Source organism: Lissotriton helveticus, chromosome 3_1, assembly GCF_964261635.1.
Source record: "Lissotriton helveticus chromosome 3_1, aLisHel1.1, whole genome shotgun sequence".
Lineage (NCBI taxonomy): Eukaryota > Metazoa > Chordata > Amphibia > Caudata > Salamandridae > Lissotriton > Lissotriton helveticus.
Window position 1 is genome coordinate 273,623,631 of NC_136061.1, and position 18,905 is coordinate 273,642,535.

Consider the following 18,905-nt stretch of genomic DNA (forward strand, 5'->3'; position numbering starts at 1 on the left):
CTAGGAACAGATGCTTACAGGGTAAGTAAATGTATATATATATATATATATAATCCAATGTGTTTTTAATTCTTTCACTTAGATTCACTAACCCTCTGTAGATTAGATTCAGGAGTACATAGAGGATCTATGAATTGATGTCCAGATGTCCCTGAAACGGAATCTCTTCATGCCCAACCTGCACACGTTTTTAAATGTAAAACTACTCACCCAGTCTCCGCCAAACCAACAAAAGCAGAATCCTTGAGTAAAATGCTGCTCTCTTGTCAAATTTGAAATAGTCATTTGAACAGTATTTTCTGTATCAAAGAGTAAAAACTCGATTGGTAATTAAAAAGGGAAATTACACTATTTTGCAACCCCCCTCCCCCGGCATATTTTCTTGCCCCATGCTTGACAGATCTGTATGAAACATAGAGAACCGGCGTGTATATACTTTGTTTGAAAGTTTTATGTAGATTCATCAAACAGCAGCAAAGTTATTGAGAAACCAAAAAATGGTTTTGAAATTCTAACCGACCCATTACTACAATGGTGCTATCACTTCCAGTAAAATATATGTAAAAAGACTCACAAGAAGCGATGACCTCACAGTCATAGTGCCCCTCACATTCCCACCAAATGATCTGGATCTGCTTATAAAGTTTATACCTTGCTCTTTATTTATGTATAGAAGTTCTAAACATTAATGTCAGCTTACCCAAGCAAAGGATTCAATGACACTAACGCTATCTACCCTGTACTGTGGTAATAAGAATTATTATGTCCTTAGTCTAGTGATATGTGTTAATGTATGATTATTAGTTCACTTGTTCCAACCAGTGCTCTTAATCCAAAGGTAACGTTGCGCTCAACAAACCTATAAATAAATAATATGTTTCATTGGGCTACATTTAATGTTACAAGAAGGCCAGATTGATCATGTTCTTAAAGGGGACATGACCCACTCAAGACCTCATCTCAAGTAAGTCATAATCCCTCTCCACCTCTCTAGCACAGGAAAAGAAAAGAAGCAAAAACCAACTACTATGGCAGAAGAGGAAAGAAAATGTACTTTGTTGAGGATGGGAAGCTATTGCAAAGGCTTGACATAAGTGCTATTGGCTGTTTCTGACTTTTACTGAGATGGATCTTTTCTTTGTAGATTGAAGCCTTCTCTGAACACCTGTTTTTCCCTGATGGCGAGACCAAAATGAACAGTAACTTCCGGCCGACTGAAGATCTAAATAATCGGGATGTGTATAGATCAAGCGCAAATGTTCCTGTCCTCCGAGGGGCGACATTATTCGTTGCTGCTATGTTGGCCTGTCTCATAATTGGGCTCCAGAACTGATTGACTCGGATGCCCTGTGGAGTCTTGTTGTTCGAGCCCTGTGCTGTAAAATTGCCTCACACTCTCTTTGGGGGATGCACTGAGCAGCCAACTACTGCGGTTTCTATGGAGAGGATACCACACATTAGGGGCATCACCGGATGTGGGCAATAAACTGATCATATCACCCATTAAAACCCAGCAATGCACATCCAATATTACCACACCAAGAAGCAACATCAGGTGCTAGTCTCCACCCTTAATGACTGTACAGTTGCCTTTATGTAGCACACCTATTGGCAGTCCAAGAATGTACTTTAAAGTAACTCTGCTTCACACACATTTACACAATGTTCTGTTGAGTTTTATCATTCCTAATTTATTAAAAAACACATCAAATACAAAACTAGCAAGATCAGATTATTCCCATTGCAGATGTGTATTGATTACATGTCCACACCACCCACACATGCCCCACTTACCAAGCCAAGAAAGTAAAAAGCAGTGAATTTCCCTAAGCTGTCTTTCCAGTAGGAACTTACTAGTGATGGTTTACAGAACCTCAAGCTGGCGCAAGAACTCTAAAAATAGAAGGTCTGTTATTTACATTATTCCTAGTTTCAGGTCTGGGAATAATTATTTATTTATTTTTTAATGTATACTTGACTAGTTTTGCAACTTAAAGACTTATTTGTGTCATAATAGATCATATTGTGCATTTTCTAATATTTTGGTCTACTTTGACCATTAGATCTACATTTCAATTAAGTTATATGGCCTCACAACATTTCAATTTATTTTATTTCCTTACTAAAATGTTATTTGCAGAGATAGAATGTATCTTTAAACTCATGACACAGAATCACCTCATCAACAAGGAAGTATGTTGAAGTGATTCTATTTGTGGTGTTGTGCAATTCAAAGCGAACCTCACTCTAACACAGTGAATGAGAATATAAACAATGTGAAAAAAGGCATAGACAATGGTATGTAACTACCTATTCATAACTAACCAGAAGATGGTAATTCAGACAGATGTTCAAAATGTAGTATTTAGATATACATTTGGGGACTCTGTGACTCATTACGACTCCCTGTCCGTTTCCCACCGGAATTATACCTCCTTCTCCGTCTCAGATTTTAGATTTATGCCCACTCTGTAAGGTTTATTCAAGGGTTTTCTCATCTATTTGTGCTGCCTATAGGATGCACTCCTTGTTAGTAAAGCAGTGGTCCTGATGCATGAGGACTTGGAATAGAGATATTTTCCATTGTCAAGTGTTCAGGAGGTGCCACTTTGACATGAGAAGTGTGAACAAACTGATAATTCTCTTTTGCCAACCTACATGTTTAGCCAGTTTTATTACTTCCCTGCCAAAAGGTTTGTTTTAAAACAAATATTTTAAAAGAATGTTTTTGTACGTTTTTGTTTTGTTTTCAATCACATTTTACTTCTTTCACAGACAGGAAAGGCATTTGTTAGAGGTGTTTTGAGCTGGAAGTCTGTTATTATGTCATTATGACTCCTTTTAAGTTCCATTTACTTTGTAGAACTTTTGCACATCTTTAATCTTGACAAAGAGAGATTTGACTCTTTGTAGACATGTGCATACCTTACAAGGAAACATCAGCTCATAAATTCAGAAAATCCATAACTCTGAATGGTGAATAAAACAATTTCGTTACTATATGATGGATACTATAAAGTATTCTTTACTAAACGGAGACATCTGCTGACTAATGCTTAAAGGAAGCTGAATTAATTTTGTTAAGAGATTCCCATCAACCTATCTCTCTCCACAAACGTAACCAGTTTGTATATTTTGAGATTTTATGTTATCTGTTGTTAATCCTTTAATTGGAATCAAATCCTGTTACTCATTTACTTGAAATAATGTGAAGGAAGCATTTTAGGTTTTTACTATTTCTGTAATAAATGTGAAATATCCAAAATTAGAAAATGTATTGCAATAAAACAAACACTTGTTAATGAACTGTAAAAATAAAATTGTATTTTTATGAAGTTATAAAAGACTGATGTTTCTAAAGAAAGTATAACATATTGTGTAACAATAAAAGGGTCATGAAATATTTGTACATTTGCTTTTTTTGGAACGCAGAACCTGTTTGCTTACTGAGTGATAATCTTGGTTAGTCTGGTTAAGAAAAAAAGGTAAAGAATGGTAAGCTAATTGGAGACTGTGGTGCTAAATGTAGCCACGAACGGTTACTTGCCCTAAAGTCAGGGAGATATGACCCTCCATGAAGCTAAGGCCTGAGACTATATTGGATTGTCAACAATGAGGGTGGTCAGTTGGGAGGAGTGGATGTTGTTCATACAAAGTTGCATAATTGTATTGTATTAAAGCATGACAAAAACTGATTTAAAACAAAGAATGGTAAGAAAAAGTTTCTTTTAATGGCTTTCACTCCTGAATGGCTTGTTATTGGCAAGCCAAACAAAAGTAAAATAAAAATATCATGGGAAATAAAGCAAATAGTCTTCCAAATGATATTATCATCAATACAATTCTGAAACTGGATGGATCAATTGCAGGGAATTTAAGGTGTGATAGGAGTGTGTCTAATAGGTGTTCAGATAATACAATTATGAACACACTGTAATAAAGCTGGTACACTGGATATGTTGAACAGGAGATGATTTATTAGATGAAAACAGGAATCTACAGATGTAACGTCCTATCCCCAAATTGCCAGTAGGAACTGACCAGTGCAAAGTTCTAATAATACTCAGACACAAACAAGACTCTAGAATGGGCATGATGACATGCAGGTCAATATTCTAGTAGTGGAGCATAAAATAAAATGACACGCAGATCATTACAGTCATGCACACCTTCCCCCTTTACCCAAAGTGAGAAGTGCACCATTTATGAATTTGATCCATAAAGAATTTTTGGATAACTTCAGAGCAAATTCCTGGACATTTCTTGCATTCCTGCGCACACCATTCAAGCATTGCTTTAGGATCTGGAACACAGTGACACCACAGGACGCTGGTGTCTGGGTTTGTGGCGTGGGACTATTATAAAATATGAAACTGGTATAGAGGTGCAGGAAGGGTAGTCCACCGTCTGCTGTTTGTGATCAGACTGTCTTGTGAACGAACTTCCCTGGAGAATTTTTTTTAATTTCTTAATGGCCCAAAAGATGCAAAGAGTTTCTTTCTCTATGACAGAGTATTGCATTTCCGACCCCACCAGTGCACGTGACAAGAACATGATTGTGATCTCATGTATATTCTTCACCTGTTTGAGAACAGCACCAAGACCTTTGGAGCTGGCATCAGTGATAAGTATAGAATGTGCAGAAATGTCAAAACTCTGGAGAGAGGGCTCACCACTCAAAGCTGCTTTTATGTAATCGAATTCTGCTTGACACAGCGGTGACCAGACAAATCTCAAAACCTTCTTGAGAAGAGCCCTAAGGGAGAAAGTACAAGAAGCAAACTGTGGGACAAATTAATTATAATATTCGGCCATACCGCGAAAGGTGACATAACTCATCTCTGGACTGTGGTATAGGAAGATTTTCTATGGTCTTTACTCAATGATCTTTAGGTTTGAACCCCATCCTTAGACAATTTATGCCCCAAATAGCCAATTTCAGTGAGATTAAATTTACACTTGTTCTCACGTAGAGTCAAACAACGTGACTCAAATAGTTTCAGAACTGCCTTGAGTCTCTCATCATGTAACTTCTGCGAAGACCCATGCACCAGCGCATCATCCTGGTAAATCTTGACACCTGGTAGCCCTTTCAGAACGTCTTCCATAGCTCTCTGGAAGACAAAGGCTGCAGAATTCAAACCGAAAGGAAGTCTTGTAAATTTGTATGTGCCAAAGGGTATAACAAACGAAGTGAGGTTCATAGAGTCAGGGTCAATCTTAATCTGGTGGTATGCGGCCCTGAGGTCTAATGTGGAGAAGACCTCAGCCCCACCTAATTGTGTGAGCATCTCTGCAATATTTGGAAGAGGGTACTTGTTGGCTATCACAGCGCGATTGAGCGCGCGTAAGTCCACACATAGCCTCACCTCGCCAGAGGCTTTGTGGTCAAGCACCACAGGAGTTAGCCAATCACTCGCCTCAGTTTCAACAATAATTCCTTCATTTAGCAACTTCTGTAGTTCTTTTTGCATTGAGTCCCTCAGGGCAAAAGGTACACTACGCACCTTGCACGTGACAGGGATAGCATCCGGCTTCAGGATAATCTTATGTGTTTAGTCAGAAAGACAACCCAATTTCTCAGTGAAGACTTGCTCAAATTCGGTGCGTATATCTTCTACTTGAACAACTTTGGCAGGCACAGGGGTACAAGCAAGATCAGAAGGTGATGGAGGTAAGTCTTCCTTTAAGACGATACATGGATCTCCACCAGGAATTAGCATAACTCCAAGATCAGCCTGGTGAATCCAGCTTATTATACTGTTACCCTTCGACAAGATGTAGATCTTCCCAGCGTTTTTTTTATTCTTGAACTCTATGTCACCCTCAAAGTAACCTAACAGCTTGATAGGTTGTCCACCATAAGCAAGATGTCTGATATCAATCAGGCTTGAACACCTTCACTTTACTCATCAAAATTGTGTCATAAAAACTCTTTGGAACTAATGTGATTTTTGCCCCAGAGTCGAATAGCATATTGACTGACTAACCATTTATTCTGACACTGTCAATGGGGTTTTTGCACTTGTTCTGGCCGGCCTGAGTCAAGACTTCACCACAATGTTGCTCGTCAGTATCAGAGTCCGACTTATTTTGAACCCAAACTTCTTTTATTCGCTTATTTTTTAAACATTTTGATACTCTCGATACTCTGCAAGCCTTAGTTACATGGCCAATTTTCCCACAATTGATACACTTTGCATTTAGAGCAGGACACGACTTGTCATTGGCCAGGTGACAAACCATGTCACAGCGGTAACATCTTCCGGGGAAGGATTTCTGTGAGTTTGTAAGCCGAGGTTCAATTTGTTTAAATATTTTAGTCTTAGATACAACATGAACCTTGTCATTACTTGTATTAGGAACGTCGTTATCTCTTTTAATCACTTCAACACAAGCGAGGGAGTGTTCTATACGTTTGGCAATCAAAATGACTTCATCGAGCTTGGGGTAATTTTTTTGTCACAGTTCGCCCTTGACCTTTTTTCCTGGTGCAACCTAACATAAATTGGTCAAGTATATGTTCCTCAAGTGCGCTTTCAAATTTTCAAGTGGAGGCCAGCTTGCGCAAAGTGGGTAACATACATCTCAACAGACTCTTTAGGTTGTTGAACGCGCATCCCAAAGTGGTAACGTTCTAAAATAGTGCTTACTTTGGGAAGGTAGTGTTTGTCAAGTTTCTTTAAGCATATTTCAAACTCATTGAGGCTGTCAGATTCAGTGTCATTGAGGTCCGGTAGATGCTTGAAAACCTCTTGCCCGTCAGAGCCAAGACAGTATAGGAGTAAGGCTGACTTCCTCTTGGCACTCAGTGACACTCTGCACACCCTAGCGTAATTGAGGAAAACCTTCTTCCGTTTTGAGCAGCAGATGGAGGGCTCGGCAGGATTTGATAAGAAGAAAGGTGGTGGGGTGACGTTCTGCATTTTCAAAAGGTGTGCTTGTCACCGAAGAAAACAGTGAAAGCACTTCAAAGAAAAGTGTGTTTATCACTGTAGTGAAGAAGTGAAGACACAAGTGAAATGGATGTGCCTATCACTGTGTGCTGGTGAACAGAGGTATAGAAGTTTTTGAAATAACAGGCGCTTGTAAACCTATTTGTTAAAAATTAGCTGTGCATGTCAGTGAAGCCGGCAGAGGAGGACACCAATACAATGAAATAAATAGCTGTGCCTGTCAGCGAAGTGAGAGCAAATAGATTTGCAAGATGTGCTTGCCAGTAATTATGTGGGAAGCAGACAATATAAAAGAGTATTCAACTAACTGCTGTGCCTACCAGCGAAAAGCAAGTAGGGCGAAATAGTAAGCTGTGCCTGCCAGCAAGTAAAGAACAGGAGGCAGGCATTGTGGCAGCATCATTAATAGTACACAGAAGTGCTGTGCCCATCAGCATAAGCAAGCTGAGAGCAATAAAAGCCTGAGTTTTTAAAGAACCGAAGGACGCAGGGCAAGCAGGGAAGGCTCACAGGGGCATAATATCAAGCCCCAGTGATAATCATCCCCGAGCACACTTAGCGAGCTTTTAATTATCGCCGGCAATCGCTGGAATATATCGCCAAGCTAGCGCTGTATTATTAACGCTTAGCGCTATGGCGATAAATATTCCAGTGATAGCGGGGTTTTCCCTGGAACATCGCTGGTTTTCCAGCGATGTTCCATGGAAAAACGGCGATACGCTTGATGATAGGCCCTGTGGCCTTAGCCCCACAATCCACCTCCCATGTTAGGTATGCCTTAGTCAGGAATTTAACAGATGGTAAATTCCTGAGTCAAGGCAGAGTTAGCGCGATTTAAATTATGGCTACGCCTCATTGTTAATATCGCAATATTTTCCCATGTAGTTTTCACAGCCATGCCTACTTTGCATCTCATTATCGTGCGAGGCATGTAGGAGCGTGTCCTTGTAAATAATGCGATATAATTATCGCCGCTTTGTGCCCGAAAAACAGACTCTAAAGCAGCGATAATTATATCGCCCGCCCTTAGTAATATGCCCCACAGTTCCCTGTAGATGAGTTAGTCCAGATGGAGATAAGTTAAGCAGGTTACTGTAGCATGTTAGGACGTCTGTAGAATAAGGTCAGCATAGGAGATGGCAGTGAGTCCAACCCATCCTTGTCGCTAGTGTAATAAAGGTGGTACACTCGATATGCTGAACAGGAGATGATTTCTTAGATGAAAACAGGAATCTACAGATGGAACGTCCTATCCACAAACCACCAGCAGGAACTGACCAGTGCAAGTTCTAATAATGCTCAAACACAAACAAGACTCTAGAATGGAACATGATGACACGCAGGTCAATACTCTAAGAGTAGAGCATAGAATAAAATGGCACGCAGATCATTACAGTCATTACACACACTGTAGGATATTTTTTCTTATTTAATGTCCTGACCCATATTGAAGATGAAAATAATCTGGTATTTATAGAATGGGTTTACCAAAGTGCTCTATTTGGATCATATATAGGCATAATTATTTTACAAATTATACAATGGTACTCATGTGATAAACCGGAACTAAAGAATGCGTGAAACTTGCTGCAGACGCCAAACGATGACTCGCACGATAACAGATATTGAGCTAAATTTTCCGCAGGATATTTTGGCTTTAAAAACCTACTTCCTCGTTTGCTTTCTCATCTCTGAATCATTTGGGTGTGTGGAGATTTATTTTCTTTCTTTGGAAATTACAATCATCTTGCACCTATAGCCTCTAATTTGGGAGCAGAACTTCCTGAAAGTGATGTTGGTTTCAGCTCCCAGAATGCATGCAACACCTAAGGTGATTTCTGAAAACGTTGTGAGAGGCATCAGGAAAAGCACCCAGGCTAACCTAGCGCACCCCTAGAAACTTCTCATCTCAGTTACTTGCTCACACTGAAAGTGATAATCGTTCACAAAATTAATAGAAAACTCATCAGCACAGCTTTACAGCAAACAAAGAAGTATTTTGCCTCAATAACATTACAAGATGTAAATGTCCAGCTTAAGATCAGCCTTTAATGGCATTTTTAAACTGCCAGATAAGAGAGCCAAACACAGAAAGGGGAAATATTTGGTTTGTTAAACGACAGAAGCCAAGTTTAACATGCCTTAGTATTCAACGTAGCTGCTAGACGCCACTTAAATGCAGTGAACTTAATATCGAACTTTGAAAGCGCCTTGAGACCCTTACTGGTGAGTGGTCCAGCTTTACAAGCCACCTGATTGATTGATTTAAAAGGCACCTGAGTATCCTAGGTATTTTATTCCATAAATGTACCCTGTTAAAAAAGCAATATTCTTCTCAATGACGTAACATCAGCCCTGGCAACGTTTAACCCTCTTCTGCGCCAAGCTAGCAAGCCCCTCTCCTAGTAAGAGTCCCTTAGAAACATATGTGTAAAAATACTAAGGGCATTATTATGAGTATGGCGGTCCTGGGACTGACGTACTCGGGGTGGCGGTCTGACCACTACCACCCTGGCGGTTCGACTACCATATTACAATGGTGGCGGTGGGACTGCCACAAGACCGCCGCCTCCGGAATCCAGGATCCCATGGCGGTGGCGATGTGGAAAGGGGCTGTATATGCTAGCGGTGCCCCATGCCGGCACCACCAAGCATATTACGACTTCCATGTCCACCACCCATTTCATGGCGGACCCCTCTATGAAAAGGGTGATGGAAATGCTGGTAAGGGGGCTCTAACAGGGCACCGGGTGATTCTGGCCATTGGGGTGAGACTGCACGGGGGGCACATGTGCTCTCCTAGAACAGCACCTACGTTTGTACACTGTGTGGCATGCACCACATGGTGCATGCCACACCGTGCACGAACGTGCTGTAAGCGCTAAGCAGTGGTATGCTGTTTAGGCTCTACTATGAGCCTAACATACCTGCCGCTGTGACACCGCTGCAGCACCGCCCACCTGCCCTGAATTCAGGTTGTAATCCAGCAGGCGGGTTCACCACAAGCTTGGTGGTCTTCCTGGGACCGCCAAACTCGTAATAAGGCCTTTTATTATGCAGCACAATTTGTCCCTCCATGAAAAGGGTGAAGGAAATGCTGGTAAGGGGGCTCTAACAGGGCACCGGGTGATTCTGGCCATTGGGGTGAGTGTGGGGGGGGCACATGTTGTGCTCTCCTAGAACAGCACCTATGTTCGTACACTGTGTGGCATGCACCACATGGTGCATGCCACACCGTGCACTAACGTGCTGTAAGCGCTAAGCAGTGGTATGCTCTTTAGGCACTCCTATGAGTCTAACATACCTGCCGCTGTGACACCACTGCAGCACCGCCCACCTGCACTGAATTCAGCTTGTAATCCAGCATGTGGGTGTCACCACAAGCTTGGTGGTCTTCCTGGGACCGCCAAACTCTTAATAGGGCCTTTTATTATGCAGCACATTTTGTCCCAAATATTGGATGATGGTTCTAACACAATGTCGATAGCACTCTGTTGTAAATAGGATGGTGATAGATGACAGGATACTTCTGGTTGATTACATGTAGATTTATTGTGGGACACAGCTGAGTACAAAACCTCGCCAGCTGACCAGACCATCAACTGACACTGATAGAACACTCAGGTACCAGTTAGAACACTCTAAGGAAGGGCTAATGACTACTGTCAGCCATATTACAAGAGGAATCAATATACAACACACTCACCTTGGGTGGTGAATGTAAGCTGGGTTCTGACACAACAGGACTTTCAGTAAACCACTCCTGCACATAGAAGATCTCCCATTGAGAGGCTGAGGTGGAGGATTATGATAAATTGAATACCTAAGGGTTTCCCACAAAACCCTTTAAAAGTATATCTCTTACACAGGAAATCGAGTAAGTGCATATCAGAACTAAGGGCCTGATTTAGAGTTTGGAGGATGGGTTACTCCATCACAAACATCCCGTTTACCGTATTACAAGTGCCATAGGATATAATAGACAACATATTCATGTCACAGGAAAAGCTGCATAACTGTGACAGGCCATGCCATAACGGCATGAATGTGATACATTCTTTGTATTGAAAAGTAATCAACGTTATGCATGATGTGCCAGGTGATAACATGTTTTTGACAGTTTATCGTGGTATTTAATAGTGCATCCCAGTTCTGATCCCATAGTTTGAAGTATGTCAGAGCTGCCGGGTCACATGCCATTGTGATGCTACTAATAATAAAAGGTTGTTGCTTATGTGTTTCAGGGGGCTCTACGTAATATTATTAAGTGCACTGGTCTGCTAAGGGTGCTGTCCAAATCCACCAATCTCATCAAACAACCAGACATGCAACGGCACCTCTATGTGTCATGATGCAGTTTACTGTGCTTACATATTCCTCTAAGTTGCCGGATTAGGCCTCAGATGGCAGACATGTCTGTTAGGTTACACATATTTGCATGCTACCATTTTCTACATTGTCCAAATAGAGCACATATTGTCAGGATGCACTTCTTAACTTTGCTTCCATTATTATTTATTTATTTATTTATTTTGTGTACTTGTAGAGCGCAGACCTGTCACCCAGAGGGCATCCTGGCGCTTTGAACTTCGGGACGATTACACTTCTCACTACTCAGACAATAGTCGGAAAGAGATGCGTTTTCAACGCTTTCCTAAATGGCAGGTAGTCCTTGTGGCTTCTCAGAGAAAGAGGCAGGGAGTTCCACAGTTTGGCCGCTGCAACACTGAATGAGCGGCCACCCATCCTAACTCTTTGAAACCTCGGGACCACCAGCAGTTGTGCCGAAGAGGAACGAAGGGGCCGCGAGGCAGAGTACCAGGCAAACATATTCCGCAGTGGTATTGAGCCCTGTTGGTGTACTGCCTTAAACACCAGGCACGCGGCTTTATACAACACACGCAGATAAACCGGAAGCCAATGTAAGTCTCTTAAAGCGAGAGTGGAAGAGCTGGACCTAGGACGAGAAAGAGCCAACTTGGCGGCCATGTTCTGCACCCGTTGTAACTTCCCCACCAGATTTTTAGGGGCCTCCAGAAGTAGCGCATTGCAGTAATCTAGACGACTTAGAATAGTACTGCGGACTACTTCCGGCCTGGCCTGGGCGGGGAGAAGGGGCAGAACTTTACGCAACATGCGTAACAGCATCATGCACGTAGAGATGGTTTTATTGACGTGCAGATCAAGCTGTAAATTTGGGCCGAAGATCACCCCCAAGTTGCGAGCTGATTCCGCCGCCGCTACTGGCTCGGCAAAGGAGGTAGGCCAAAAGTTCTCAGGAAGAGCTCGCGGGATCCGATCTATGGAACAATAAAGCACCTCCGTCTTTGAGCTGTTAAATTGGAGGGAATTGTCCTGCAGCCAGTCCGCTGTGGCTGCCATACAGCGGTGAAATGTCTCCAGCGGAACCGCATTATTTCCCTCCAGAGAGAAGACCAGCTGGGTGTCGTCGGCATAGTTAAAAGCCGAAACACCAAAAGATTTAATAAGCTGGACCAAGGGGCGAAGGTACAGGTTAAAAAGTATAGGGCTGATGGCCGAGCCCTGTGGGACCCCCTGTCCAACTTTCCTTGGCTCAGAGCAGAATGGAGGAAGCGAGACCAGCTGTTGCCGGCTACCCAAGCACTCTACATTAAGCACTCTTCACTAGGTATGTTAGTTGATGCACTTACTGGAGAGATGTCTGTGCAATGTCTTGTCACAATTGCCCACTTCAGAGTGTATATAGTGTGTAACATGATTTGTGTTTGATGTAAAATACGTCAGTGGATTAATTATATTTTTGCAGAGAGACTTTTGTTACCTGCAAGCCACATATTACAATCATCGTAAAATAGTTGAATGAGTAATGCACCAACTTCAAACAAATTCATCTAACTTGCAAGACACACGTTTGAAATTGTTCAAGATTTTGTAACTCAATGTATCCTTTTTGTGTAAAGTTGAGGGAAAGGGTAGCAACGCTGGGCAGTTCGGAGTACTTATTACTAGTTGTTAAAATGCTTAGTGCACTATATGAGAGGTTATTACAGTGTGTAAAAATCTGACATTTTTACAGCGCATGCTCAGATATAAACATCTCGCATGCATACTGAGCACAAGTTTGAAACTTTAAAAATCAGATCTCAGTTTATCTTTCAACAACTTTAAAAGTGAATTGTTGCTTTTGCTTTTTAGGTCAAAGACTACCAACCGGTATTTGGCATTTGGAATGTAGGTGGCATGATTGTAGGATTCGGTATTTTACAGAATCGGTAACTTAAGGAATCGGTAAATTACCAAAGTCTTAACATACCGATTCGGTAAATTACAGAATCATTAATGTAGGAAGCACTCAAGTGAGTGCTTTTCACATTTAAGGATTCGTTATTTACCACTAACTACAAGTTGGTGGTAAATAACGAAAACCGTTAAAAAAGCAATTTTGTGCTTTTTTAACAGTGCCATGTGGCAGACATACATGCCCTTACGACATGTATGTGTGCCACATGTGCACCCATGCACTATTCAGGGGTGCAACAGGGTGTCAATGTGACACCCTGCCACCCTTGTAAGTCTACCCCCTATTACCGATTCGGTATTTACCGAATCGGTAATTCTCATTCATTCCTATGGGCCTCCAGGCCCATGGGAATGAATGGGGAATACCGAATCGGTCGAATTTTACCGATTCAGTAAAATTTACCGAATCATTAGCTACAAACTATTTACCGATTCTAAAATACCGAATCGGTAATATTCGGTATTTTAGAATCGGTAAATGATATTTACCTACATCTGGCCCTTAATTGTCAACCCCGGTGCTTGTGACAGTCTGCCACAAGGTGCCGATGTCTGGCTAATTTAGAGACTATCACAACAACAGTCAATTATAAATTCAATATACATTAAAAATAACTATTACCTGCTGCCCAAGCCATTCTTATAGCTTTGGGTGCCTGGAATAGCCTAAATTGTCACACCTGTAGGAGTGTAATGGTTAGTAGATGTGTTGGTACTGTCATTGGCAGTGTGACAGGGGCAATGTGTTGTGCAAGCTGCAGTGGCCTCCTGACGAGAGCCCTGGCACTTTTTATTTTACAAATTAAGCACTGCTAAGTCTACTTATCCATGGCACTAGGAGTTCACATAGGCCTGTGACTATACTGGAGTTCCCAAGGCGATTGAGCAATAAAGTGCTCTTTAAGTTTTGTTTACATCTTGGCACATTTGCTGTACATTCAAAGACAAAGATCACATGTCAGGCTATGTCTTCTGGCAAATTAATCTGTTAAAAGGGAGGTTGCTGTTTACTTTTCTTTCTCTGACTGCAAAATGAGAGGATTTTGTAAAGTGAACTATGCAACAATTTTGCTAGGTACAGGGAGTGTAAAAGGAAGGGCTATATGGTGTCATTTTTTGTAGCACACATCAGAATTGAAATACTTGTAAATAACCTGTACAAATATCTCAGAATTATTAGCAGTTGAGAACGCACAAACAAAGCACACTTATTTTGTAATTCTGAAGTGTGATGGAAACAAAGACTTTAATAGAAACAAAACATATAAATACACTTGGTGATCAGCAAATGAAACATTCACAGAAACACAATTTTTACACTTTATCGTACATGTGCAGAATAGTTTTATCAGTAAAACTGTATGTCTGTGTAAATTATGTGGTCATTTCAGTGGAAAATGAGTTGCCTTCAAATGACAGTGCTCTATGACACTATGATTTAGCAATATATTTGTAAGAGTGTGCTCCAAAATATAGCACCATCTACATATTAGACCCTTGCCACTCTTCTGCTGAATGCATTTGCTACACTTGTTCTTTGTGTGGCACATAGGGTTATATGTACAAGGAAATGGTGGAGCACGGTGTTACGCCACAATTGATAACACCGCATTCCATCAGTTTCAAAATGACAGGGATGCGCTGTATTTACAAAAATACGGCACACCCCTGCGTTTTCTCTAGCGCTGGCACTAAAGAACCTGCTTAGATACAGTGCAGGCACCCTAGCGCCATTTTGCTAGGGTGCCTGTGCTGCAAGGGTGATTGTTTATGTGCAGGAAGAGAAACCTTCCTGCTCATAACAATCTTTACAGGCGAATTACTCTATCCATGTGTGCTGCAGATTGCAGCACACATGGAGGAGAAATAAAACATTTCTCCTCGTATTACCTGTTTAAGATTAGGTATTTCCTGGTCTTATTTTTGGTGCTGCCCCATACCTTGTCAATATGGGACAGAGTCAAAAAGCAATGTGTGTTGGGGCAGAACGCCCACAGCAACACCCATTGCCTGCCCCTTTCACTGTAAGTGCTGCGTGAATAGGGGCATTATTTACAAGGCGCCATTAAGACACGTTAAGTGGCTTAGCGAAGCCTTGTAATTAAGGCAAAAGGGTTAACGCCATCAGAACGTTGCTAAAAGGGAATCTCTGATGGTGTTAAGTCCTTGTAAAGAAGCCCCCTATTTTTTCACAAACCCTATGATTCCAGTGATGGAACTTTAATGGCAGCAACCCTACTCTGAAAATTGTTCTATCACCTCTTATGCACGGTAATTACAAAATGTCATTTGTGCACAAGCGCTTGTTGGTAAACTTCTTTTCATTGATCCTGTTACTATGCTGGGTTTGAAAGAGGCAGAGTACTGTATTTTAAATATCCTTTTACTTTAGTATTAAGTGTTAACGACCAAGTGCTGAAAAAGACTAGCCTTCATCAATGAAGCAAACATACATATTACTGTATTACCATCTAAAATTCATATCTCAACAAAATAATAGGGTCTACTGAAAACAGTGCAGGGAGTCATTGAGAACTTTTAAAAAGAACCTAAACTATACAGTGATATATCAAAAGCAATAAAGGAATTATAGACACAGACATTACAAGCAGCAATTAGAAGAACCACCTGATACGCTCCTTTTATCAACAACACATAGCATTTCTATAAAGCTGGGGGGATCTTAGTAAATGATTTTTCATTGCACTTGCTAGCTTAACTGAACATGTTCCGAATGTTTACAGATAAGAGACTAAAGGAATGAGGAAACTCTCAGGCCTAAGATTCTATTTCGTTCTAATTCAATAATCAATTTACTTCCTGTTAGATCTGGGGGTCTCTAGTTGGCAATGGTTATCACCTTTGTCCAAATAGGGACCCTTACTTCTAAGTCAGGATAAGGGGATTACACTCCTTAATAACCCCTGCTCACCCCCTTGGTAGCTTGGCACGAGCGGACAGGCGTATCTAAGAGGCAGTATGTTAAGCATTTGTGAATATACACAGTAATACAGTGATAACACTACAGATGGACACAACACAGGTTTTATAAAAATAAGTATTTTTTATATAGCCTTAACACAAGACCACAAACGACGAAAATCCACAATACTACACTTAAGATTGCTTAAAAGATGATTAAAGTGTCTTCATTCAAGTTGTTGGTAAATGCGACAAAGTTCTCAACAAAGTACCTGGATGCGTAACGCAAAGTGAACAAAAGGCTTGCAGAAGGGGAGGTGCGTCGGTTCCGTGACCCGGGGGAACGGTTGCGTTCTTCCTCAATGCTTGCGCAGAGTAGGGGACTCATCGTGAGCCTTACCGGTGCGGAGGTGATGCGTAGATTCTCGGCCTGCGGGCCCGTTGCGGTGCGCAAGATGGTGCCTTGATGCGTGCGACGATCCGGTTGCGATGCAAGAAGATGGCGCCCCTAATGCGGCGATGCGATGACGCCCTGGCAGCCTTGCGACGACTCTGTACTTTGGAACAGCGACAGGCCCTGCGACACGCTTCTCCGGTGAATCGATGGCCTCACGCTTCTCCGGTGATGCGACAGCAGGCAACTTCGATGAACACACGCTTCCAGGGAGATGGGGCGCAGGCTCGCTTCTCTAGCGTTGCGATGATTTCAGCTGAGGCGGCGACACCCTTCCTCTCGATGCGTCGCGCTTCCAGCTACCAGCAGCACGCAAGTGACTGGAGTCAGAATTCCCAGCAAGGAAATTCAGGAGGGAGCTGGAGGTGAAGTCTTTTGTCCCTGAGACTTCAGCAGCAGGCAAGCACAGTTCAAGCCCTTGGAGAATATTCTGTAGATGAAAGTCCTTAGAAAGTTCCTTCTCCTTTCCCTTGGCAATGAAGCAACCACTGCAGGCCAACCCAGCAAACTGCACACTGGCAGAGGGGCAGTCCAAACTCCTGCAGCTTCCTTGGTTCTTCTCCTTGGCAGAAAGGTTTCTTGTTCCAGAAGTGATCTAATTTCTTGGGATCAGGGTCCCAATATTTATACCCCAAAATCCTTTGTTCTCTGAAGGCAGAGAGGCCTCTGCCTAGTTCAAACCAGCTCCTGAGTACTTTGTTAACATGACTCTATTCTTCCTTTCACTGTGCAGGGCAGAGACAACTGCCGCCCCACAGGAGGTGGAGCCAGCACAGGGGAGGGAAGATACAGCTCTGGAGCACACTGTTGACATGATTCTTCCTCTCCTTTCACAGTGCTGGGCAGAGACATCAGACAAGCCACAGGGGGTGGGGCCAGCATTGTAGAGGGAAGGCCCAGCCCTATTCAGGTCCCAGGTGCAATTCCTCCCTCCCATCTAGATGCAGATCTCTCTATTCACCACCGAGCTGCCCCAGCCTGTCTCCTGGAATCTCCCAGCCCTGTCACACACAAACCCAGGCAAGGAATACACAACGCAGCAGAGGCAGGCTCAAATGGTTAGGCAAGCAAATACCTTCTTTCTAAGAGTGGTAGCCTTCAATAGTGAAAAACGAAAATGGCTGTAATTCACTATTAGAACATGCTACACACATCAGAGCATGTCCCACCTTATACTTACAATGCACCCTGCCCTTAAGCCTACCATAGGGGTGTCTAATATGAAGCAAAGGGAAGGTTTAAGGACAGGAAAGTGGGTGCACTTGGCCAAGTCGACATGGCAGTGCTAGACTGCACAAAGGCCTTGCAATGCCAGGCCTGAGACACACTTTACAAGTTGCTTCTGTGGGTGGCACAACCAGTGCTGCAAGCCCACCAGCAGCATTTGATTTACAAGCCCTGGGCACACATGGTGCACTGTACTAGGGGCTGACAGATAAATCAAATAACCCAATCATGGAATCCAATCAGTATATCAATTTAACATAGTAGCACTTGCACTGTGGCACTGATTAGCAGTGGCACAGTGTCCAAAGCATAAATCCAACAAAAACATATCAAAACAGAGGAGGCAATCCGTCAAAAATGGAAGGGAGACTCACGCCAATGATGTCAGGTCTAACACTTCCTTTACACAATTTACTCGCTAAAGATAGTGATAGCAGGCAGAGAAGGGTTAACACAGGGTGCTGTAGATGGCTGGCGACTAAGATACAGCATAACTCAGTATTGTTAAACCTTTCTTTTCTAGAGACTAGAGCATCATTTAGAGCAGTGGTTCTGAACCTGTGGTCCTGTGAACCTGTGGTCATCATTTTTAATTTACCTAAAATGAGCTAAAAAAGAAATAATGGAGCCCTTCATATCACTAATCTGAGAGCCAGGTACTGTAGTATCTAATGCGGGTATCTCATGACAGCACCGGGCTGCAGGTCACCTCCACTCCAGGCCCTTCTTTCACCTTGACTCATTACTTGTGGGGTGAATCCCATGTACAGAGAAAGGAAACACCAAGAAATGCTGAAAATGTGAGCCCCACTTACATTTGACTGCTACCATAGGGGGGCTGCCATACCCAGCATCCTCCTGCTTGTTTCCTGGCCAGACTGAAACAAGGAAGTCGGGAACAGAGGTCCCTTCTGGGATCAGGCCTCCATCTTAATCGCTGGATGGGCTTTCCCTGTGGGACTCGGGAGGACTGCAGTCCATCATGGTGCTAGAGGCTCCAGCAATATGGTGAACCAGATCTCTGGCCAGGTAGGAAATATTTAGTAAAGGTAACTTACCAGCAT

At 42.4% G+C, this 18,905-nt stretch overlaps 1 protein-coding gene across 1 annotated transcript in view; it reads left to right on the top strand.

Annotated features, from left to right (window-relative positions):
- CA4 (carbonic anhydrase 4) overlaps positions 1–3,405 on the top strand; it is a 66,610-nt gene extending 63,205 nt beyond the window's left edge. Inside the window, exon 8 of the mRNA XM_078679801.1 lies at positions 1,145–3,405. Within this exon, the coding sequence (XP_078535927.1) occupies positions 1,145–1,333 (189 nt within the window). The 3' untranslated portion in view covers positions 1,334–3,405. The remainder of the gene's footprint in view (positions 1–1,144) is intronic.
- Positions 3,406–18,905: the final 15,500 nt, after the last annotated feature.